Source organism: Protopterus annectens, chromosome 6.part0 (genome assembly GCF_019279795.1).
Source record: "Protopterus annectens isolate FY-2018-M chromosome 6.part0, PAN1.0, whole genome shotgun sequence".
NCBI lineage: Eukaryota > Metazoa > Chordata > Ceratodontiformes > Protopteridae > Protopterus > Protopterus annectens.
Window position 1 is genome coordinate 429,480,282 of NC_056737.1, and position 12,800 is coordinate 429,493,081.

A 12,800-nucleotide genomic window follows, 5' to 3' on the forward strand; every position below is an offset into this window, starting at 1 on the left:
AAGTCAGCTACCCTAGGAATTTTCCTCATCGACAGCTCAACCTAAGAGTAGAACCAGTAGTTAGGGATTTGGGTACATATGTAGATAGTAACCTGGCTTTTGAGCAACATGTGTCTAATCAGTAAGGAAATCATTCTATATCACTCAGCTTCTAAGCAAGGGCAAGGCATCTAGTTCCATGGAAGTCATTGTTCCCCTGTATTTGGCCCTCATCAGGCCCATCACTGACTATATCCCCCCCTTTGGTATGAATCTGATCAAGCAGATGCAACATCCGGAATGTCCACAATGGATTCTCACAAAAAGAACACAGGGTGTAAAAAACTTGTCTTGCAATCTATGCCTGGCATATAAGGCATCCTTAGATCCAACTATGATGTACCTTTTGCATATCCGCAAAATGAATAGCATCAGAATTACTTGATCTAGGGATTTAATCTTTGCTTGAGACATGAATACGATACGTTGGAAAGACAAGTATGGGTCACAGAGAATTCCCCTTCTGTGGAACAGATTTCCCATTTATGGGGACACTGAGCTCTTCCCTACCCTATTCAAGAGAAACCTGGTCATGTGGGTGGGACATCAGAAATACACCCATTGCCTAGTACCTATGTCCCCAGTAGACATAGGTAGTCTGAAAACTTGCTCTGCCTTACATATATACCCCTTAAAATAATCTCTAAGGAACATAAACGTATGGGATACAACTGGGATGCTTGGCTAGACTTACAAAGGACCCAGGGGTCATTAACCTATTATACACCTATGAATATGTGAATATATACATCTGACTGCAGATCAATAGTAAAAGAAAAATAAACTAAACCTAATCTTGGTTACTTTAAATAATTGAGTGTTTCTATGTCAGGTTGAGTGGGAGGAGTAAGTAAGTATTACATATGGAGAAGAGCAGGTAAGATTCTGTATAAATCTGAAATTTCTGTCTTCAGAATTTGTTATAATAGACAATAGAAAGAGTGACTGCTGTAAAAAGATATAACAGTACTAACTTTCACAAGACAGAAAGATCTCTTTAACTGGATCACTGGATCACTGACGAAAAGTTTAAGTGGGATTGCAAAAAGCCACACCATTGGTTATCTATTTATTTATTCATGACTACATTATGGAAATGAATGCAAAAAAAAAGCTATCTGTTTTTTTGAAAGTGGAATATACTATGTTTAAGAAGTCCTTATCTATAGCTAAAATTATATTGCATTAAGTACTGGAATAAATCTGTTTGTTGTTTAGAATTAATTTTATTTGATTATAGTCATTCTTGGTGGAATTTAGAGTCAGTGATAAAATATGACAGTTTAGTGCACAGGTTTAAGCCTATAAGTGGTAGTGAGTTTTATTCTGTAGTCAAGTACTTGATTCCCCAGTCTCCACTTACCTGCTGTGTTAACTGTATATTGCACCTGGGCTGTACTTGAAAGGGTGATTTTGCCTACTGGATTTACCTGGTTAACAAATTACTTGAGCAAGTAAGTGGATATGAGATAGAATAGATAGATAGATAGATAGATAGATAGATAGATAGATAGATAGATAGATAGATAGATAAAGTATTTTGTGGATCTGACATTTAACTGATCAGTGATAACACAGTATAATATTGAGTTGTAAACAATAAGCAATACTATACTTTAGGCTCGATCTCCGTGACGTAGTTGGCTGGTATGTATCCCAAAGTTCCGGTCTTGTCCTTCACCTGCCATTTGTCATTACTGGATTTATTCACTAGCTCCAGAATCTCTCCTCTGCTAAATGAGAATTCATTACCTATTGAGCAAACAAGAATTTTTGTTGTAAAAGGATTATGGAGTTAAGATCATTCATGCAGGTTTTCCCTTTTTCAGCTTCTTTACTTAACCAGATATATATTTTTCTATTGCTAGCCATAACACCTGCCTTGGAGGCACACTACAATCTGGAGGTTCTTTGCAACATGACTCAAGCCAAATATACTAAGTGCAAATTTAACTTGTTTGAAATAGCTTTGATGGTGTGAGATGACTTCATTTTAGCTATTTTCTTATATTTACCATCAAACGTATTGAATGTTATCTGCCATTTTTGTATGTGTTTTACTCAGTTTTTATGTGTTATTTTACTACATTCATTTGTATTCTGGAACACTGCTAAATAATTTGAAACTTTAGAAATGATAGACATGCGAGCCCTAAAGAACCACCTGGGCTCATGCTAGCAAATCATTACAATCATCTCATCAGCCTGCCTGTTGACTAACACTCCTCAGAGACTGTCTTATGCATATTTTTCAAACTCCATTTTTACACACACACACACACACACACATGGACACACACACACACACACACACACACACACACACACACACACACACACACACACACACACACACACACACACACACACACACACAATTTTAACTTTAAATACTACAGCTAATATTCCATTCAGGGTGTACACTGCTGCACAATACTTAAAGTAAAACTTTTTTATGCCCCTCTTAAACTTCCTACGTGTTCATACCGCATAGGTACTCTTTCAGTCCTGACAGCCATCCCAAAGGATGAAGGGTTCACTTTTTCGTCTTGTTCAACAACAAAAACCCAAGTAGCAATATGAAGGCAAAAGGAAGTTATATAGCCTAATGTATGAAAAGACTCCACAACACAGTATGTCACAAGACTGCAAACACATAAACCAATTGGTTTGACAAAGACTGACTGAAATCCCTATGACACTGATACAATACCATAAAAACTGCACTATTACTTCACTTTGTACAGTACGGACAGGTACACCAATGCAGATATCAAATGTGGATCAATAAAAATATGAAGAAACTCCAAAGGAGATATTATGAAAAGTGAGTTCTCAATTGCAAAGGCTATACCCAAGCTGTGAGAAAGAAACATACCTGCACATGCATGTATTTCCACGAAGTAAAAGTTATGGGACAATATAGTTCTAATACATAAAAGCAAATACACATTTGTTATTCACTGAGTTTACATTGTCTGTCTAGTTTTTCAATAATAAACACAGAAAATGGAAAATAGTGCTGTATAAAGCCAAAACTCAGTTCATCAGCACTACGATGTCACCATAAAGCACCAGCAGGCAAAATCTTCAGGGAATATTTTATTGCAGCAATAAAGGTAATCCAAAACACAAAACTCATTAACGATAAAATCATCCACAATATGTTTTCATCTCTTACTTGGCGTAAGAGACGAAAACGTATTGTGGATGATTTTATCGTTAATGAGTTTTGTGTTTTGGATTACCTTTATTGCTGCAATAAAATATTCTGTGAAGATTTTGCCTGCTGGTGACATCGTAGTGCTAGTTTTTCAATAATACCAGTGTGTGGGATTATGTCAAAAGCCTGGTAAAGCAATATGCACAGAATGACTACCGTCCACAGTGTCTGTAACCTTTTCAAAGGGGTTTACTTGGTTCATGGTGCAGGATCTGCCACTAACAAAACTAAACTGATTAGGGTCTAGATATGTTATGTTGCCTTTATCTTTGGAAATGAGCTCTGTTATGATATATTCCATGTGTCTGCATACAAGTTTGGTAAGGCCAATGGGTCTGTAGAAGGGGTACCACTGTGCAGGAAAGTCACAGTAGTCACTTATCAGACATCAGGAACAAATCCTGTAGATAGGCTGAGATTGAACAGTTTAAGTAACTGCTCATATAGTACATATCTGGCACTGATGAAAATGCTGCCTAGTATGCTGTCTGTTCCCAAGGAAGTATTATGTTTAGCCTCTGACATGGACTCTAAGGTGACTTTAGCAGAAAATAAATTTTCAGGGACAGTAGGTGCAATAATATTGGTAGGTGGGGTAAAAGCACTGAATTTGTCTGCTAATATATTGGTTACAACTGTGGGATCAAGATGTATGACAGTATTATTAGGGATGAGCTTATTACATTGTTAGATATTATTTCTTAATTCCCTGACATAACACAAAAATTTTTATTTTCTTATTGTATATGTCACAACCTTATACAATAAGAAAATAAAAATCTTTTTTTTATGTTATGTCAGGGAATTAAGAAATAATATATAACAATGTAATAAGCTCATCCCTAATAATACTGTCATACATCTTGATCCCACAGTTTTAACCAATATATTAGCAGACAAATTCAGTGCTTTTACCCCACCCAACCTTGCAGTGGTGGTGCTGCGGTAGCATTGTCGCCTCACAGTTAGACGTTGCCCGTTCGATTCTCAGTTAGAGCGTCTTCTGTGTAGCGACATGCGTGAATGGGCCTTCCTTTGTTGAAGGTTGTGCATTAGGCCCGGCAAGCCAGTACATAAAAATCTACTGCCAATCATTAGCGGAGCGGAGTTCCGCTGTGGCGACCCCTAACTGGGAAAAGCCGTAAGACACAATATGTCACAACCTTAAGCTTAAATTCTGCTTTGCATTTTCTAATAATGCACTTAACTTCCTTGCTGACACGTTTCAGTGTAATCTTGACCTAATTTTTCATTAGTAAGCTTCTTTTGTTATACAGTTTATTGATACTTAATTTTAGTTCCTGAACCTCCCAGCAGTTCTGTCTTACATGTGGCTAACATCAGGGCTGTCCATTTTCACCACCACAATTTGTGTTGGTGATCAAGATTGCAGCACTGAAAGGGAGACATTTCTTAAGTATTTTCATAATATTCTGTGAACCATCAAAAGTGCAATCATTCCATTCACATAAGGACAAGATTACTTACATTTCTAAGCTTTTCTGCTACACCCTTCTTTTCAGAAACTTTTTTTCACATTGATTCTCCCTTCTTTTCCTACATTTTCAGTTTGCCCAAACTAATAACATTCATTCCCGCGCTTTTTATCTCCTTTTTTTTACTAACAGAGTAGTTTTTAACTTTTTCTGTTTCAGGTAGGAGTATAACAATTTAGCTTCCCCATATAAATGCTTTTTAAACATGATGACAATACTCACAAGTGTATGTATGAAGAGTCACCCCCCCCAAAAAAAAACAGAAGAACTATTTGTCTGCCACAAGCATGTTGTCTATTAATTATTAACGGAAGCAGTATTTTCCAGATGAGTTTCTTTGAATCAGGTGTCAGTAATTGTGATGTTATTAGTGAAACTGGATAACTCATCTTCCAATAGAAAATATGGCCAAGAGGATAAAGATGTTAAAATCGCAAGAAGAAGTGAAGCAGGCACAATTCCAACAATAGCTACAGGGGTGGTTTGCACCACCACATATTAGAACCTTCATCAGAACAAGACCAGTTCTGGTTAAGGTTACAATCTGTCCCTTTTTGGGCAGTTGTGTCTTGTCGAAAAAAACTTAAAAAATGGCAAATTTCCTAAGATTTTAGGAGAAAAAAACCTTTACCAAGTTTTCTTTAATAGTCACATAAAACAGTTATTTTGTATCTGAAACACCTAAATGGTATACGAAATAGCATACACAACTCAAATACTACAAGAATAAACTTTTATTTTGGCAAAAAAAGTGAAGTTCTCTCCTTTACAGTGCCCATGGGTAAGTTTTGCCCTGCAAAATTTCATATTACTACAAAAAATGTCTCACGTTGGGCATTTGAAAACGTGGCAACCCTAGCACTGGTCTTCACACAGGAATAGAGCAAGTATGGAAAAAATGGACAGATCAGTGCAGATTGTCTTGCAAATAAATCTAAATGTGATAAACTACCACTGCAGTGACTCTTCCTTGGGTAAGATCTAAGATTCCACTGTGAAAAATGCCAAATATTGATTTGATAGCAGCTTTTTGCAGAGTAAAAGGATACGTTCCCACATCATGTGGGGAAATGTAACTGTTTTAACCAGTGTAATGCAGGGAGTTATTTTTTTTTTCTTTTCCTTTAAATTTCAGTACATGTTTTATCCTAATTAGGGTTATGTTACCACAAATTATCCAGGCAAGCAACTGTTTACAGCTTATAAAAACTTGGCTGCAAAACAGAAATTAAATATTTTAAATAACAAGACAATTGCTCAAAAGATGAAAGTAGTGCTAAATACCTCTATAAGCAAATCTGACTTTGACCTGTGGGATTTTCTTTAATTGAACTGGTGCTGCAGGTGGAGTATTCTTCAATACTCTTTTGGGCCCTGGTCTTCCTCTTTCCCCCTCTTCATCAGATGATGATTTGTCAACTACTCTTCTGTTTTGTTGAGGTTCCACCTAAATGGGAAAAAACAGAAATTATTTTGTCAATTAACGTTTCCACTTCACATAAATTCAAGCTGATCCAGTTATAAGGGGTCTTCACTCTTGGTGATGCAAAATCAGATAGCATCCAAGGTTCTGGGGTAGGGCCCAGTCAAAAAATGATCAAGTGGCCTATGATTAACTATCCCTTCTCAGATGCAGGGCTAAGCTTTCATATATGATATGTTCAGCCTCTGTTGAAGACCAATATTTAGCATTGCAAGATAACAATGTATACTTGCATGCTGGAATACATGCACGTGAATACACACACATACAACACTGGCTGATGAACGTAATGTTTATTGTTACTGAAAAACTTGGTAAATAATGTAGACATTCCTACCAGCCAGAGAATCATGGCTGCAATGAGGGCTGTATGTACACATCCCCAGAATTATGGTTGCCCTCACCACCCTCATAATAGGGTATACCAATCAGAAAAATAAGGTGTGTGTGTATGTATGTGCGTGTGTGTACATATATATAGATAGACAGGTAGATAGATAGATAGATAGATAGATAGACAGACAGAGACAGACAGAGACAGACAGACAGACAGACAGACAGACAGACAGATAGATAGATAAACAGATAGATATTGCAGCTTTTTGTTGCTATGGGTGTTATTGTAATACTGACTGTTATTAGATATTTATGTTTACTTGGAGCTTTTCTCCCTTGCCTCTGCTAAAGACAGGTAAACTTCAATTACTCAGCCAGACCATCTTGGTAAACAAATGCCAATAAATAAAATAAATAATCATTTATCATTACTGCTGCTGTGCCAAAATTATTAATGCAGCTACTGGATTAGACAACTGATTGTGGTCACAGATGCTGTTTTTCCATGTTACAAATTTGTCTCTTTTAAGAACTGCATATGCTGTCTTATTAAAAGTTGTACATATACATGGAAAACAATGACATTTAATGAGAAGAATCTATAACAGAGAAAAATACATGCTGTTTGTCTGTTACAAATTCTTCTCTTTAAGTACTGTTATTGTCTGAACATAAGACCATCAGTTCTGTAGCTTGTAGCTGAAGTGAATCTCATTTCTTCCATAACAACTGAACTTATTTACATGAGCAATGCTGGATTTACAACAGGCATACTGACTGATATGCCCTATCAGCATGCAAGTTTTAGACTATGAATAAGCTTAATGAATGAATTAATTAGCATAACGAATATAACTAAGTGGGTATTGCCAACATTGTAGAAGGTCAGGGAATGGAAAAGAGAGATAAGGATATAGTAGTTTTAAGCTATCATATGTTCAGGAATGACATAATGGGAAAAGGGCAGAAGGGTTTGATGTAAAAGATGAGACAGCCTGTGAGGTAAAAAAAATAAAAAAGGAAACAGCAGTACAAGTCAGAATGAGACTGGTGAAAAAAACACTACAGCAGAGTGTGAGGAAATCTGGTAATTTGACACCATCTACACTCTGTGGGCCTATCAGACAGAAGGACAGTCTGTTGTTGGGCTGGTTCAGTAGCCAAGAGTAGGAATTGAGGGGGTTGTTGATAGATAATTTCAGTCTTCCAGCTTTAGACTGATCAGTTCTTGCTTCCAGAGTAAATAAGGAAAGGATCCTGAGAGAACTTGTAGAGCAGGATGAACTTTTTCAGTTAGTGTAAAGTTGTACCAAATAAAAAGCCTCAGCCCTCCCCAGACTGAGTGATGTTTATGATGTGGAAGTGATATTTCCCAGAGCCAGCAATGACCTTTTTACAGTATGTTGCACCTTAGGCAAACCAGAGGACAGCCAAGGGACAGAGACAGAAGTGTGCGACTGCAAAAACATAGACTACAAGAAGCTGAGAGAGGAAATACAAAAACAACCAGGATAACTGGGAAATGTTATGGGGAAATAAACTGAAAAATTCCAGAAAGAGAATTCAGAAAGCTGTACTTGGACATTTGTCCACAAGAAAGAAGATAGAGCTAAGGAGGCCACCAAAGTGGCTGACTAGGGGACTTCAAGATTCAGAACAAGGGAGAAATTATTTATATTATGTTAAGAATTAGGAGGAGGAGGAGAGGAAGAGAAAGAGATCTGTATTAGCACCAGGAGAAAAGTGACTATAAAGGTAAGAAAGGCCAGAGCAGACTCGAAAGGAAACTATTCTAAGTGGAACAACAGGTATGCAAGGACTTCTTCAGGTACATTTCAGAGAGGAAGAGGAGAAGGAGAATACCAACCTAATCAGGCATATCAAAGAAAGAGGGAAGGAAGAACGGAAGAGGGTAAAAAAAGGAACTGGTCAGTGCATAGAAGGACAAAGGGCAGGTTTCTGGTGGGATACCAGAGTACTGAAAAACTTAGCTAGCACTCTGGCAGAACCACTCACAAAAATATTAAATAGATCTTTGATTAGCAGGAATGTAGAGATGACAAGAAAACAGCTTCAATTAACCCCTTGTTCAAGGGAGATACAAGACAGTCCAGGCAATTTCAGAACGATTGTCCTGTCATTAGTCTCCCTGAAGATTATGGAAAGGATTCTGAAAGAAACGTAGTTATCCTTTCCAATGGCTGTATAACTTTATGTCCGAAAACAGTCTGGTTTCACTACTAAGAAGCACTGCAGTTGAGTGACTGGGTAGTGGGTAACTGTGGATGTACCAAACCTACTCCCATTGGAATTGCATTTGTGACAAATTATAGGAGGAACTGCTATATGACTTTGTTATTCTATTATGGGGATAATAATGTATAAACATTAGCATTTCATAACTTTCAGTGCTATCTGGAGACACAAATAAATCTTTAAAGGGAGGAATGGATTGCATTTTAGGACACAAGTTTTCATGCTTCACTGATCTGATATCAAATGAATCTTAATGGAAGATCATCTCCAGACATCTTCACAAGGATGAAACAAATCTGGAGCAGGAACACTCAAATAATTGTTTGAGAAGCTATAGACAAAAAGATTTCTGGATTTACATTTTTTTAGAGCTGCCCACTTATTCCAAAATATTACAACATAAAATAAATAAAGCAAAATATTCAATTTCTGGTCCTTGGCTTATCAATAATGTATGTATAGAAGAGATCTGTGAAAACCTTTAGAATATTAACAAAAGCTATGGCTAATAATGTAATTACTAAGAAATTGCTGACAGGAGCAATCTGTGATTCCTATGGTTGGTAGAAGAGAGTGATCTCAGATTTGCACAGTTAACAGAAGACTAAACATGCTGCTTAAATTTTCTTTCTAGATACTTCGTATGAGCTACTTGAGATTCTAAAGTTGTTGCATCTTTTTCCTAAAGATGCAGCAACCTTTGAGTTGTAGCTGTTTATAACTATGAGGGATGCAGAAATTATCCCTATGTGTGAATTGTGGAGAACCTGTCCAGGAAAAAAAAACATTTGTTTCCTATTGAGTTTATGGAAGTGTCCTTTTGGATGCTTTGCCTCAAAAGTTCACTCTTCACTAGGTTGGTCTTTGAATGATAAATCAATATATGACCTACCTGTAAGACTGGAAGTTTTGACTCTGCTCTTCAGTTAGTCCCAGCCACCCTCCCTGTTTTTGTTTTGGTGTTACTCTTAGTGGCCTTGAAACTGCTGGCCCCTCTTGTAAATTTGTGTTTGGATACTCCTTCTGGGCCCATCTCATTTGCTCACTCAACTGAGTGCAGTAAGATCATATTCTGATTTCCGGCACTCCTACTCTGTACAAAGAGAGCATCTGGGAAACAGAAAAAAAAATTTAAGCTTGTTTCCTGCCTTTTCTGTTAAGTGGTATAGACTATTTGTAGGCTTCTGAGCCCCCAAGCCCTTCTGTGTCGGAAGGAAGCCTTCTAGCTTAGTTTTTTTTTTCTTATAACTAGCCAGTTTTCTAGTTTCAGCACTCAAATCTGTTTCTTTGATCTCAGCACTTGTTCAGAAAAAAAAAAAAAAAAACAATTTCATCTGCTTTTACTGTACTTGTGTTTCTACCTACTTTATTTTACTTTTGCATCATCTTAAAAGTACTCAATTGTATTTATTACTGCTTGGTGTAACTCATTCTAAGCCTTTTGGTTTAATCACTTGGGCTTCGGACCAGTTGTTTTGCACTGAGAGGGTTTGTGGTCTGCACTGTAGTGGCAGAACACATAGCTTACATCCTTCTAGGTTGGGAACTGCTGATTGAGGGCTCAGTGTCTGTTATTGTAAAAGTGTATTAATTCTGGTTTAAGCACTTGGGCTTTCAGGCCAGTTATTTTACATTAAGAGAGTTCGTGGTCTGCACTCTTGTGGGAGGAGAGGCTGGACTCTGCCCTTCTGAGCTGGGAATTTCTGGTTAAAGGCTTATAGTGCATGCATATCTGAACTGCTTCTTACTGAAGTTGGTGCGCTTTGTTTGCTGTGGCATAGACTGGATTCGGGCCTGCTGGATCTAGCTTTGTTTGTGTAACTTGAGCACTAATCCAGGCATTCTCTAAAGTATTCAATTGTATTTATTACTGCTTGGTAGTAACTTGATTAAAGTGTAGCTTTCATTCTAAGTCTTTTGGATTAAGCACTTGGGCTTCAGACCAGTTGTTTTACATTAGGAAGGTTTGTGGCATGCACTGTGGTGGCAGGACAGGTAGCTTTCATCCTTCTAAGTTGGGAACTGCTGATTGAGAGCCCAGTGTCTGTTATTCTTAAAGTGTATTAGTTCTGGTTTAAGCACTTGGGCTTCAGGCCAGTTATTTTACATTAAGAAGGTTTGTGGTCTGCACTCTTGTGGGAGAAGAGGCTGGACTCTGCCCTTCTGAGCTGGGAATTTCTGGTTAAAGGTTTATAGTGCCTGAATATTTGAACTGTATCTTACTGAAATTGGTACACCTTGTTTGCTGTAGCATAGACTAGATCCAGGCCTGCTGAATCTAGCTTTGTTTATATGCTTGTTGTTTGTTTGCTTGTTATTTCCCTGGAACGCTAATTCCACCTAATATGAGGCTTCTCAGTGCTTCTGTGGATCACTAGTGATATCTGCATTGCTTACTGTACTTATTTCCTTGTTTCACTTGAAAGAAAGTTACTGTTTGTCGTTTTTGCATTTAAGTTACCTGTAACACATTGCACTTAAGTTACCTGGCACTTGCTCACTAAAGCAATTATATAAGTCAGCACTAAAAATTAAAAGCACTACACCCTCACTCCCCACTGGCCCTTGTTTTCAATTATTAAGGAAATCCCAATATTATTCTAGCATGTCCAAAGGTCAGTTGTCAATCTCCTCTCCAGTCCAGCTGGTGAATCTGGGAATCTTGAGGCAGTGTTACAACTGCCTCATGTACACAGACAACCCTCTCCTCCTCCCAACAAATTCCAACACATGTGAGAGATGCAACCATATAGCCAAACTGGAGGCTAAGCTCTCTCAACTCAGTACTGGCATAACCAGTCAGGAGGAGAAGGAAACCACACTCACTACAATTCCAGACTCACATAGACCTACCACGACAGCAAAAAAAACACATAATCACACAAAAACATACTCGGAGGCTCTAAATAAAGATCTGCCTAAGCAGCAGAGACCTCCAAAGCAGACACCCAAGCAACCGCTACCCCAAAACAAAACACGTGCAACACATATCTCACAAAGCCAGTGTGCCGAACAGTCACAGCCCTTAAGACTAAACAACACACCTGATACACTTGTAATAGGTGACTCTATCGTCAGGCACACTGACGTCCCACTCACCAGGCTGAACAAGGAGAGGGTCACGGTGAGCAGCCTGTCGGGCGCTGGGATCCGCCACATAACACAAGCACTCAGGTCACTCCAAGGCAAGTACAAATATGACTCAGTCATTGTCTATGCTGGTGTGAATGACCTGAGACGTACCTCCCTGGACTACATGAAAAGAGACATAAAGGAGCTCTCTGAGCATGTAGCCCAGGCCGGTATGACCCTGACCTTGAGTAGCATCTTACCCACACCAAGAATGATGCCACAATATGAAGACAAGATGATCAATTTCAACAATTGGCTTAAGTACTGGTGTCATTCAAAGGGGATCCAATGCCTGTCAGCTTGGGATGATATGCTCGACAAGCCACAATGCTTCGTTAGGGACGGCTTGCACCTGTCACCCCTGGGCTTTCAGATATTGGCAAAGGCTCTTGCTACCCCCATAGTGCCTTTTTTGGCAAGGCTCAAAAGACAAACCCACCTCCATAGGTATCACAAGGGATAAGAAACTAAGAGTAATGCTACTCAATGCCAGAAGTCTAAACCTCAAGATGCATGCACTCGAAACTCTCCTTAGCATGGAGAACATCGATATCTGTGCAGTAACAGAAACCTGGTTCAGGGCTCCTGAGAGCACCCCAGCACTACCAGGTTATACCTCATACCATGCTTTTCGGCCCCAAAACATGGACCGAACCACAAAAGGAGGGGGAGTATCAATATTCATCAAAGATACCCACACCTCCAGGTTGGTGGCAAAGCATGAAGCATCAGAGACTATCCATGTGCAACTAACAGTGGGTAAAACTGCCTTCCAGTTTATAGCCTGCTACAGGCCACCCTCCCAAAACCAGGAAACCCACTCAGCATTCCTGAG

General features: G+C 38.5%; 1 protein-coding gene across 1 annotated transcript in view; it reads right to left on the reverse strand.

Moving 5' to 3' along the window:
* The window catches only part of SPTBN5 (spectrin beta, non-erythrocytic 5), a 1,783,454-nt gene that overhangs the window by 1,412,228 nt on the left and 358,426 nt on the right, over positions 1–12,800 (reverse strand). The window contains exons 12-13 of the mRNA XM_044073536.1: positions 6,043–6,205; positions 1,655–1,791 (exon numbers count right to left, since the gene is read on the reverse strand). Of these exons, the coding sequence (XP_043929471.1) occupies positions 1,655–1,791; positions 6,043–6,205 (300 nt within the window). The remainder of the gene's footprint in view (positions 1–1,654; positions 1,792–6,042; positions 6,206–12,800) is intronic.